Genomic DNA, 13,101 nt, shown 5'->3' with positions numbered 1-13,101 from the left:
ATGCAACTCACCTAAATCCCCGTAATAACCACGCCTCTGCGCCCACAAGGCCATTAGACATATATGCACCTGCACAAAAATATGCAGCTAGTGTAGTATGAGTACGTAAATCAGCGCGTACCTAGTAAGTATCCCGCCTAACCCCGAAGGAGTAGTGACGAGGGGTCGACTTCGACACTTACTATGGGCTATAAATAAAATATCAATGATATAATTAGGCATTGATTACGTAGAAAGACTGTAATCTCAATATCATGAAATAAGAAAATAATTCTTTTGTTCATAAGAAATTTCCAAATTTATTTTCGTCATTAAACATTTTTTGTATCTCGGGCCAATGAAAGCAATATCAATTATTATCAATTCCAAAAATATATCATGCGCAAATCATGTCGAGGTCGTACGGCCCGTTCCGACATAAATATTTAAATTGTGCACTGCCGAGGATCGAACGACGCGAACCATAGATGTATCTATTTAACATGCTGACGCTTTCGGCCCGCTCCACAAAAGAGAAAATACAATTTAAAACAACCAAATTCAAGATTTATTAGGGGAAAATATTCAAGAAAAATACAAATTCCCATTTACGATCAAGAAGAATGAAGTTTAACCTTTTAAAGTTCCTTTACCAAGTTTCGATATGATTTAAGCAATTTAAATTAACAAGTAGGATGCAAGTATCGCAATTATAACATGATCTGGGTCCTAGACTACCCGAACATAAGCATATTAGTAGCTACGCACGGACTCTCATCACCTCTGCGTACGTAGCCCTCACAAATAGAAGCACATATTGCATTATTTCATATATGGGGTTAATTCCCTCTTACAAGGTTAGAAAGGAGATTTACCTCGCTCCGAAATTCCATAGCTGGCTCCCAAGCCTTTCAAACAATTCAAATCGATGCCCAACGCTCCAAAACTAGTCAATAAATGAGCAATTTCATAAATATATACTCTAATACGCATTATAATCCTATTTACAATAATTTCCAACTCCGCTCGAAAAGTAGATAAAAATCACCCTCGGGCGCACGTGCCCGGATTCCAAAACATTTCGAAGACAAACTTTACCCATAATCCCACGAACTCAAATATATAATTTATTTCCAATTCCATGCCCAAATTCGTGATCAAAATCCAAAAATACCAATTGTAGGTTTTCTACCAAAAATCCCACAATTTTCCCAAATTGTCCTCCTTAAATACACATATAAACATTACATTTAGCTCACAACAAGTAAGAAACTACTTACCTTGCGTTACATGATGAAGACTCCTCAAAATCGCACAAGAACCGAGCTCCAAAAATCCCAAATAAAAATGAAGAAATGACCAAGTTCGATCCCTTATGTTCTGCCTAGTTTCCACTTCTGCGGATCTCCCATCGCTTCTGCGATCTAGGGCTTCCAGCCCATTTCCACATATGCAGTTTCCAATGCACAGATGCGCATCCTCATCTGCGGATATGCTTCCGCACCTGCGCGCCCAGGCTTTCTCTCAATCTCGCACCTGCGATGCACCTCCGCATCTGCGATCTCACAGGTGCGGACAACCCTTCGCACCTACGGTCACTGCCCAGCTTCTCCCATGCCACACCTGCGACCATTTCCTCACTTCTGCGGTCACGCACCTGTGGTCAAATTTGCGCAAGTGCGATTACACCAGAACTGGTGCACTTCAACCATCCTTGAAGCTTCAACTTGATCCATTAACCATCCAAAACTTACCTGAGGCCCCCGGGACCCCAACCAAATATTCAAACAAGTCATAAAACATCATGCAAACTTAGTTGAGCCTTTAAATCACATCAAACAATGCTAAAAACACGAATCACCCTCCAATTCAAACTTAATGAACTTTGAAACTTCAAACTTCTACAATCGATGTTGAACCCTATCAAATCACGTCCGATTGACCTCAAATTTTGCACACAAGTACACTCAACATTACAGACCTATTTCAATTTCCTGAATCGGAATCCGACCCCGATATCAAAAATTTCATTCCCGGTCAAACTTCTCAAAAACATTCAAATTTCTAACTTTCGCCAAATGACCCCAAAGTGACCTACGGACCTTCAAATCCACATCTGAACGCGCCCCCAATACCAGAATCACCTTACGGAGCTACTCCGAGACTCGGAACCCCAAACAGACATCGATAACATTGAAATACACTTCAACCCAAATTTATAAAATTCTTCCAAATGTCAACTTTCCACAATAGTCGTTGAAATGCTCCGGAGTCATCCAAAATCCGATCCGGACATACGCCCAAGTCCAAAATCATCAAACGAACCTATTGAAACCTTTAAATCCCGATTCCGAGGTTGTTTACTCAAAAATAAAACCTTAGTCAATTCTTCCATCTTAAAGCTTCCGAAATGAGAATTTTCTCTCCAAATCAACTATGTACTTCCCGAGTTTCAATTCCAACCACACGTATAAGTCATAATACCTGAAGTGAAGCTACTCAAGGCCTCAAACCGCCGAAAAACACGATAGGGCTCAAAACGACCGATCGGGTCATTACAGGAACAATACCCCACCTTCAGTCGGTCAATTCGTGTAATAATAGAAAGTAATCAATTAAAGCTTAATTTGTGTTCACAAGGATAAAATGGTCAAATAGATTTTACGGGATATTTCTGTAAATTAACTTTAGAGTTGGATATTCCCACTTACATATATACTAGTCTTGGGTACGCGCGTTGTGCGTATATCTTGTCCTATTGAGTAATTTTTAAAAGATATCATTTAATATTATATCAAAATTTAAGTTTAAGTTATATAATAAAAGTATAAGTTTTGAAAATGATGAATATTAATCCTAAACTTAATAACATAAAAATTATCCCATAGAGGTGCTCAATATATAGTTAAAAAGTTGTAAACTTTTTGGCATTTATTTCTATGCAAATCCATATTAGTTAGAATTTTTCGTTGTCCAATGCAAATTCATATTGGTTGAGATTTTCACTATTGTGATTTTATTTAATTGGACATTGTCAAATTGAGCAAAAGTTTGCTAATAGATTCACTTTTACTTGTTACCATGATTTGTGGGGATTTTCTTAGACTTTAAGCGTTTAAATAGATAAGATTTAATGGTTAAATTTTAATTATTTTTGAAATCCTAAATATTTCAAATATAATAAAATAATTATTTTTTCGAATGTGAACTATGCTAGTCTCTAGGTTTGTGCTCTGCATGTGTGACCCATATTAGTGTTTACATAATTTTAAAAAATCACTTAAATATTATTAAATATTGTGTTTGAATTATAAAATAAAATTTAATTCAAGAAAAAGTGAAAGCTTCTTGAAAATTATGAATATTGGTCCCGCTTAGATAGTCAGTAAATTAAGGAAGAAATTTTAGCTCAAACAAATCCCCATATGTCTTATTTCAAAATTATTGTGACTCTTAATATTATACAATAATCGATCTTATTCTATTTTATTATTTATTTCACCATTAATAATATAATTCTCTTTTTATGGAAATAAATATATGTTTCCTAAATGTTTTATCTACTTTGATTATTTTTTTGCTAATTAGTTAAAATTTAAGTAGTTGTTCTCAACATTATAGGAAATAATTTTTTTGTTGATTCATATTTTTAATTTTAGATTTGTTATGATGACGTGCATGGCGGGTTTGGTTAGAAGTTAGGAACAAAGGTGGTACTTCTCTGTTGGATTTTGCTAAAGTTTTTGACTTGGTGCTAGGTAATTCATGTTTCCAGAAGAGGGAGGATCACTTGGTCACCTTCCGAAATAAGGTAGCCAGGACTCAGATTGATTATTTTCTCCTTAGGAGGGGTGATAGGGGTCTTTGCACTAATTGCAAGGTTATACTGAGTGAGTATCTGTCGACGCAACATAGGCTCTTGGTAATGGACTGGAGGTCAGGAGAACAAGGAAGAAGAGAGCGGTGTACGGCCAGCCTAAGATTAAGTGGGGAGCGTTGACTAAGGTTAATGCTTAGGAGTTACGGGAGAAGTTGTTGGCCATGGGGGACTGGAAAAATAGTGGGAACGCGAGTAGCATGTGGACCACGACAGCAAATTATATTAGAGAGGCTACTAGAGAGGTGCTAGGGGTAACAAAGGGTTATGAGGGAGGTCACAAAGGAGACGGGTGGTAGAATGCGGAGGTCCAAGAAAAAGTGAAAGATAATAAAACGGCATATCTGAAGCTAGTGGAGAGCACAGACAAGGAGGAGAAGAGGACGTGTAGGGAGTGTTACAAGAACGCAAGGAAAGAGGCTAAATTGGCAGTCACAGTGGCTAAGACCAAGTACTGTGCATCAAGGATGAAGATGGTAAGGTTCTGGTGGAAGAGACGTGTATCAGGCGTAGATGGTAGGAGTACTTCCATAGGCTCTTGAACGAGGAAGGGGACAAGAACATTGTGCTAGGTGAGTTGGAGAACTTAGGGAGTCAGAGGGATTTTGGACTTTGTAGGCGTATTAGAAGTGTAGAGGTGGAGTGGACGATGCGGAAGATGAGCAAGGGTAAAGCTACTGGGCTAGATGAGATCCTAGTGGAATTTTGGAAGGTAATGGGTCGGGCAGGCTTGGAGTGGTTTATTGGTTTGTTAATTGTCATTTTCAGGACGAAGAAGATGCCCGAAGATTGGCGGCGGAGTTTGATGATCTCGTTGTATAAAAACAAAGGTAATATCAAAGACTGTAACAACTATAAGGGTATCAAGGTGCTGAGTCATACTATGAAAGTTTGTGAAAAGGTAGTGAAGATGAGGGTGCGACGTAGTGTTACTATTTTCGAGAACCAGTTCAGATTTATGCCGGGACGGTCTACTAACCTTATGAGGATATTGGTGGAGCAGTATAATAAAAGGAAGAAGGACTTGTATTTGGTAATCATCGACCTAGAGAAGACATATGATAAAGTCTCGCGAGAGGTCCTATGGAGATGTATGGAGGCTAGCGGTGTCTCGGTGGCATACATTAGTGCGATTAAGGACATGTACGAGAAGCGAAAACTCGGGTGAGAATTGCGGGAGGAGACTCGAATCATTTGCCTTAGCGTTTGATGTCCTGACGTACAACATACAAGGGGAGGTGCCATGGTGTATGCTATTTACTGATGATATAGTCCTGATTGACGAGACGCGAGGCAGAGTTAATGCTAAGATGGAAGTTTGGAGACAAACTCTGGAGTCTAAAGGTTTCGAGTTGAGTAGTTCAAAAACTGAGTACTTGGAGTGCAAGTTCAATGAGTGGATGCATGAAGAAGAAGTGGAAGTGAGGATTGGTACACAGGTCATCCTTAAAAGAGTTAGTTTCAAGTATCTTGGGTCTATTATTCAAGGCAAAGGGGAGATTGACGAGGATGTTACTCATCGTATTGGAGCGGAGTGGATGAGATGGAGGCTCTTCTCGGGGGTTTTGTGTGATAAGAGTGTGCCACTTCGACTTAAGGGAAAATTCAATAGAGTGATGGTTAGACCGAATATGTTGTATGGAGTTGAGTGTTGTCCCGTCAAAAAGTCTCATGTCCAAAAGATGAAAGTAGCTGAAATGAGGATGTTGAGATGGATGTGTGGGCATACTAGGAAAGACAGGATTAGGAATGAAGTTATTAGGGACAAGGTAGGAGTGGCGTTTGTGGAGGACAAGTTGCGAGAATCAAGGCTGAGATCGTTCGGGCATGTGAAGAGGAGAGACATAGATGCTCTGGTGAGGAGGTGTGAGAGGTTGTCCATGGTGGATATAAGGAAAGGAAGGGTGTAACGACCCGACCGGTTATTTTATATGCTAGAACCTCGTTCCCCTAAATAAGACTTCCTGTACTTGTTTTTACTAATTTATGACTTGCGGGAATGGTTGGTTCGGGATTTAGAAGCGTTGGGTTGAAATCAGAACACTTGGTTCCTTAAGGTTGGCTTGAAAGGCCAAATTTGACTTTGGTCAACATTTTTAGTAAAATACCTCAGAATCGGGATCTGATAGTTCCAATAGGTTTGTATGATGATTTCAGACTTTGGCGTATGCTCGTATCGGGTTTTGGATGAACCGGGAGTGTTTCGGTGCCTAATAGTGAAAGTTGGTTCTTGAAGGTTTTAGAAGTTCTTTAAAATTTAGTTTGGAGTGGGTTTTGGTGATATCGAGGTCCAAATGGAATTCCGAGACTGGGAACAGTTCCGTAGTGTCATTTAAGACTTGCACGCAAAATTTTGTGTCATTCCGAATAGTATAAGTATGTTTCGGCGTATTGGAAATAAATTGAAGAACTTGAAGTTCTTAAGTTTCATTCAATTGATTTTAGGGTACGATTCTTAGTTTTAATGTTGTTTCGGGCATTCCGTGAGATCGAGCGAGTCTGTTTTATGATTCTAAACTTGTTGGTATGTTCGGGAGGGGCCCCGGGTTCCCCGAGTGCCAATCGGACGAGGCTCGGACTAAGTTGAGAATTTGGAACTACAATTGAGTGCACCAGATCTGTCATAACCGCACCTGCGGTTGGTTAGCCGCAGGTGTGAGCTCGCAGATATGGGCCAAGCCTCGCAGATGTGGCCAATGAGGGCAGCCCCAAATTCCGCAGAAGCGGGAGCACAGAAGCGGTAAAACGCCCGCACAAGCGGCCTAACCGGCCCCGGAACTTCCGCAGAAGCGAGGACGCAGATGCGGAAAAGCTGGAGGCAGTGAGATTCATTTAATACGGGACTTAGACCAATTTTTACTAATTTCACTCACTTCTTTGGCGATTCTTGGAGCTTCTTGAGAGGGGATTTCACCTAGCTTTTGGAGGTAAGTAATTTCCACCAAATGTGAATTAAATACTTAGATTATGGGTAGATTAATATGTGGACATTAGTGAAAAAATAAGGGTTTAGTGGAATACCTAGGTTTTTGATAAAATCGAGATTTGACCACGAAACTTGTTATGGAATTTGGTATAAAATTCATATATTTATGTTCCTAAGGTTATGGGTAACAGCTTTCTTTGAATATTTCCGGAATCCGAGCATGGGAGCCCGGGGATGAATTTTAGGAATCTTGCAATTTAGGTTGGGTAATCACTTAAATGGTGAAATTATGAATTTTTGAGCATAAATTGATTAGTTTATGTAATGTTTGACTAGCTTCAAGTCGTTTGGCGTCAAATTTGGAGGTTTGAGCGCGTTCTTGAATTGGGAAGTAGGCTTTGAGGCGAGGTAAGTCTCCTTTCTAACCTTGTAAGAGGGAATTAACCCTATAGGCGAATTAAATAAATATGTGTACCTATTTGTGAGGGGGGTACGTACGTACGAGGTGACGAGGGTCCGTACGTAGCTACTATTGTGCTATTATCCGGGTAGTTTAGGAACCCTATCATACTTTATTCAAAATGTTTGTGCCCTTACTTGCTAATTCAATTACTCGAATCATGTTAGAATTTGACAAAAGAATTTGAAAAATGGCTAAGTTTACCTAAAATATTTGTTCCCTTACTTGTTAATTCAATTACTCGAATCATGTTAGAATTTGACAAAAGAGTTTATTAGAATACTTGATAGTAAAATGAGAATTCGTGTTTCCTTAAAAATAATTGCTATTTGTGGATCGGGCCGAGCGCCTCGGTAGTAAATAGATGCATCTATGGTTGACGTTGTTCGACCCTCCGGCAGTGCACAATTTAATATTATGTTGGACCGGGACATACGACCTCGGCATAATTGTGCATGTTAATTATTTGTAACTCTCCGTGATTTATACTGCCTAAATGCCTTGAAATGTAAGTGGTTAAATGATATGACCGAAAATGAAATTTTAATTTTTGAAAGAAGTACTTATCTCTTCTCGTTATTGAACTGTCAGAATTATTCATGATATCTATACTTAGCATAACACTTTAATTACATTATTATTGGCCTTAGTAAGTGTCAAGTCGACCCCTCGTCACTACTTCTTCGAGGTTAGGCGGGATACTTACTGGGTATATATTGTTTATGTACTCATACTACACTTCTATACTTAATTGTACAGGATCTGAGCCTGGTGCATCTAGTTACCCGCCCGACATGCATACCTGATCTTGGATCGAGACTTTACGATGAGCTGCACCCTTCTGAGCCGTTCAGCAGCATGCCAGAGTTTCTCTTTTATTTTTATCTATCTATTCTATTTCAGATAGTAGGATAGTCATCTTTTGTATATTCTACTAGTTGTCCACACACTTGTGACATTAGATCTTGGCACGTATTAGTAGAGTTTGATTTTTGGATTGTAGTTCAATAGTTATAACTGCTTTTAGATATTTCCGTTTGTTTTTCTTAAAAATTCATTATTTATCAAATGCTTTAAATGTAAGTAAAGCTAAATGTTGGAATTGCTTAATAAACAGAAAAATGGGAAATCGCTAAGTTGTTCACAATTGGCTTGTCCAGCAACGGTGTTGGATGCCATCACAGCCTGACATGGAGTTGGGTCGTGACAACATGGTATCAGAGCAGTAGGTTCACGTAGGTCTCACAAGTTATGGGCAGGCCTAGTAGGGTCTTGCGGATCGGTGCGGAGACATCTGTACTTATCTTCAAGAGACTATGGGGTGTTAGGAAACTACTCATTATTCATCTCCTATCATGCAATTGATGGTATACTAAATTTCCTTCTTCTGTTCTCTCACAGATGGTGAGGAAGCGTACAGCAGACGTTCTAGACCCGGGAAAGGCTGCTCCCCCTATTTCTAGAGGCCAAGGCAGAAACCGGGAGAAGGTACCGGCCCGAGTTAGGGGATGAGGGCATCCCAGAGCTACCCCATTAGCACCACCAGCAGATCCAGTAGAGGATCCCATTGTGGAGGAGCAGGGCGAGGTGCCCGCAGCAAAGCCAGCCCCAGTAGATTTTATCACAGCACCGGGCTTTCAGGAGATCATGGGTTGTATGCTGCGGTTCATGGATTCTATAACCCAGGCTGGTTTATTTCCAGCAGACCCAGCCACATCTCAAGCGGGAGGGGGAGCACAGACCCCTACTGCTCAGGGTCATGGTCATACAGCTGCAATGTGTCAAACTCTGGGTACATTACCCGCGGACGGGACCCAGCCAGTTGCAGCAGTGGCACCTGAGCCTAGATCGGCTGCGAACGGTGATTCATACAAGAAATCTTGTCTTCGGAGGCGAGCACCATGAGGATGCTCAGGATTTCGTTGATAGGTGCAGGGACAGGATTTCTTGGCAGACCAGCGGGTTCTCCTCCCATGACTTGGAGCCAGTTCACACAGCTTTTCCTGGATAGGTATATTCCACCCTCGAAGAGGGAAGAGTTGTGGTATCAGTTTGAGTAGCTTGAGCGGGGTCAGATGTCAGTGACCGACTATGAGGCGAGGTTTTCTGAGTTGTCTCGCCATGCACTTATGATACTTCCTACGGATGCAGAGAGAGTACGGAGGTTTGTTGCGGGGTTGAACTCCGATATTAGGGCTAATATGCCCCGAGAGGTTGAGATAGGGACTTCTTATCAGCTGGTAGTGGAGATTGCTCGGAGGATTGAGGGCTACCTTCAGAGAGGGAGAGAGCAGGTACATCAAAACAAGAAGGGCCATTTCTCTGGAGAGCTTAGAGGTGCCCCGACTAGGGACAGAGGTCAGTTTGGGAGGGGTCAGCCTAGCAGGCCCTCATATTCATCACCACCACCTCCCCGAGGTGCTCCAACGCGCCCCTATTTCCGCGCCACACCAGAGAGTTCTTACCACCCACCAGTCCTCCAGGGTTCTTCTAGTGGGTACTCAGGTCACCGGGGTTCTTCCAGCTCCTATCTTAGTACCATGCTGGAGAGTTCATACAGCCCACCGGCTATTCAGGCTTCTTCCACTGGGTCTACAGTCCATCAGGATTAGACATCAGGGCAGCCGATCGCTGTACCGAGGGGTTATTTTGAGTGCGGAGATCTCGGTCACATACGGAGATTCTGCCCCAGGCTTCGGGGCAAGGCAGTGCAGCAGGGTCAGCAGCCCATGATTACAGCACCGGCTGTCCGGCTGCCCAGAGGCGGAGGGCAAGCTGGCAGGGGCCTTCCTATAGGGGAAGGCCAATCAGCTACTGTTCAGTCAGGCAAAGGCCAGCCTGCCGGCGCTTCAGCCAAATTCTATGTTTTTCAGGCCAGAACAGATGTATTGGCCTTAGATTCCATGATCACAGGTATTATTTCTGTATGCGGTAGGGATGCTTCGGTATTATTTGATCCAGGGTCTACCTATTCATATGTGTCATCTCGATTTGCTCATTTTCTGGATATTCCTTGTGAGTCCTTGGGTACTCCTATTTATGTGTCCACTCATGTGGGCGATTCTGTGGTTGTGGATTGGATCTACTGATCCTGTGTGGTCGCATTCTATGGTTATGAGACTACAACGGACCTTTTGTTGCTTGATATGATCGACTTTGAGGTCATCCTGGGCATGGACTGGTTATCCTCATATCATGCCATACTTGATTGTCATGCCAAGACTATTACCTTAGCGATGCCAGAATTACCGAGATTAGAGTGGAAGGGTTCCTCGGTTAGTACAGATATTCGGGTCATCTCTTTTCTGAAGGCTCGACATATCGTTAAGAAGGGTTGTTTGGCTTATCTAGCTTATGTTCGGGACACCATCGCAGAGTGTCCGACGATTAATTCAGTGCCAGTAGTCTGGGAGTTCGCCGATGTGTTTCCTTCTGACCTTCCAAGCATGCTGCCAGATCGTGATATTGATATTTGTATTGATTTGGCTCCAGGCACCCAGCCTATATTTATCCCACCGTACCGTATGGCTCCGAAGGAATTGAAGGAGCTGAAGGAGCAGGTTGAGGAGTTATTAGTAAAGGGGTTTGTGAGACCAAGTGTATCACCTTGGGGTACAACAGTGTAATTTGTGAAGAAGAAAGATGGGACTATGCGGATGTGCATTGATTACCGCTAGTTGAACAAGGTTACCATTAAGAACAAGTACCCATTGTTACGTATCGATGATTTGTTTGACCAGTTGCAGGGTGCTAGGATGTTCTCTAAAATTGACTTGAGGTCAGGGTACCATCAGTTGAAGATTCGGGACTCAGATGTTCCGAAGATGGCCTTTTGTACTAGATATGGCCATTATGAGTTTTTAGTGATGTCCTTCGGCTTGACTAATGCCCCAGCGGCGTTTATGGATCTGATAAACCAGGTGTTTAGGCCTTATATTGATTCCTTTGTTATTGTCTTCATTGATGACATCTTGATTTACTCACGTAACCTGGGGGAGCACGAGCAGCATTTGAGAGTGGTACTTCAAACCTTGCGAGAACATAAGCTATATGCTAAGTTCTCCAAGTGCGAGTTTTGGCTAGAGTCTTTGGCATTCTTAGGGCATATTGTATCAGGAGAAGGTATTAAGGTGGATCCCAAGAAGATTGAGGCAGTTCAGAGTTGGCCTTGTCCTGCTTCGGTGACCGGGATCAGGAGTTTCCTGGGGTTAGCAGGTTATTATCGCCGGTTTGTGTAGGGTTTCTCATCCATTGCAGCACCTCTTACTAGATTGACCCAGAAAGGTGCTCCGTTCCGTTGATCCGATGATTGTGAGGTGAGCTTCTAGAATCTCAAGACAGCTTTGACTACAATGTCGGTTCTAGTGTTACCTTCCGGGTCGGGGATGTATACGGTATATTGCGACGCTTCACGCATTGGCTTGGGTTGTGTATTGATGCAGGAGGGGCGAGTTACTGCATATGCTTCGCGTCAGCTGAAGATTCATGAGAAGAATTACCATGTGCACAATCTAGAGTTAGTCACGATTGTTCATGCTCTTAAGATATGGAGGCATTATCTGTATGGGGTGTCATGTGAGGTTTATACTGATCATCGCAGCTTACAATATTTGTTCAAGCAAAGGGATCTCAATTTGAGGCAGCGTAGATGGCTCGAGTTACTGAAGGATTAAGACATCACCATTCTTTATCATCCGGGCAAGGCAAATGTGGTCGCGGATGCCTTAAGCAGAAAGGCAGAGAGTATGGGCAGCTTGGCATTCATTTCAGCAGGGGAGAGGCCACTAGCTTTGGACATTCAGTCCTTGGCTAACAGACTTGTGAGGTTGGATATTTCATAGCCCAACCGGGTTCTTGCATGTGTTGTTGTCCAGTCTTCACTATTGGGGCAGATCAAGGCTCGGCAGTTTAATGACCCACATTTGGCAGTCCATAGAGAGACGGTACTACAGGGTAGTGCCAAGGAGGTTTCTATTAGCGATGATGGTGTTCTACGAGTCCAGGGCCGTTTATGTGTTCCCAATGTCGATGGCTTGAGAGAGAGGATTTTAGAGGAGGCACGCAGTTCTCGGTATTATATTCATCCAGGTGCTACGAAGATGTATCGTGACCTGAGACAGCACAATTGGTGGCGGCGGATGAATAAAGATATAGTTGAGTATGTGGCTAGGTGTCTAAATTGCCAGCAGGTCAAGTATGAACACCAGAGGCCAGGTGGCCTACTTCAGCAAATGACTATACCTGAGTAGAAATGGGAGCGCATTACCATGGACTTCGTGGTTGGGTTACCGCGGACCTTGCGGAAGTTTGATACAATTTGGGTCATTGTCGACAGGTTGACCAAGTCGGCACACTTCATTCCGGTTGTGACTACATATGCTTCAGAGAAGTTGGCCCAGATTTATATTAGGGAGATAGTTCGGTTGCACGGTGTGCCTGTTTCCATCATATCAAATAGTGGCCCTCAGTTCACTTCACATTTTTGGAGAGTCGTACAGAGTGAGCTTGGGACCCGTGTAGAGCTCAGCACTACATTTCATCCACAGACCGACGGCCAGTCAGAGCGGACAGTTCAGATGTTGGAGGACATGCTAAGAGCATTTGTGATTGACTTTGGGGGACAGTGGGATCAGTTCTTGCCTTTGGCCGAGTTTGCTTACAATAACAGTTATCAGTTCAGTATAGAGATGGCTCCATTTGAGGCTTTATATGGTCGGCGATGTCGTTCTCCCATCGGGTGGTTTGAGCCCAACGAGGCTAGGTTATATGGCACTGATTTGGTAATGGATGCCTTGGAAAAGGTAAAGTTGATTCAGGTGCAACTTCGCACAGCACAGTCTAGACAGAAGAGTTACGATG

The 13,101-nt window shown here is 42.6% G+C and overlaps 1 protein-coding gene across 1 annotated transcript; it reads left to right on the top strand.

Annotated features, from left to right (window-relative positions):
* The first annotated feature begins 5,166 nt into the window (after window positions 1–5,166).
* On the top strand, window positions 5,167–9,147 carry LOC138908817 (uncharacterized). The gene is made up of 3 exons (XM_070199443.1): window positions 5,167–5,712; window positions 8,644–8,730; window positions 8,929–9,147. The coding sequence occupies exons 1-3, from the start codon at window positions 5,167–5,169 to the stop codon at window positions 9,145–9,147; spliced, it is 852 nt and encodes a 283-aa protein (XP_070055544.1).
* The last annotated feature ends 3,954 nt before the right edge of the window (window positions 9,148–13,101 follow it).

The sequence above is a fragment of the Nicotiana tomentosiformis genome, chromosome 1, assembly GCF_000390325.3.
Source record: "Nicotiana tomentosiformis chromosome 1, ASM39032v3, whole genome shotgun sequence".
In the NCBI taxonomy this organism is placed as follows: domain Eukaryota; kingdom Viridiplantae; phylum Streptophyta; class Magnoliopsida; order Solanales; family Solanaceae; genus Nicotiana; species Nicotiana tomentosiformis.
This window is presented reverse-complemented; position numbering and strand designations above follow the sequence as displayed.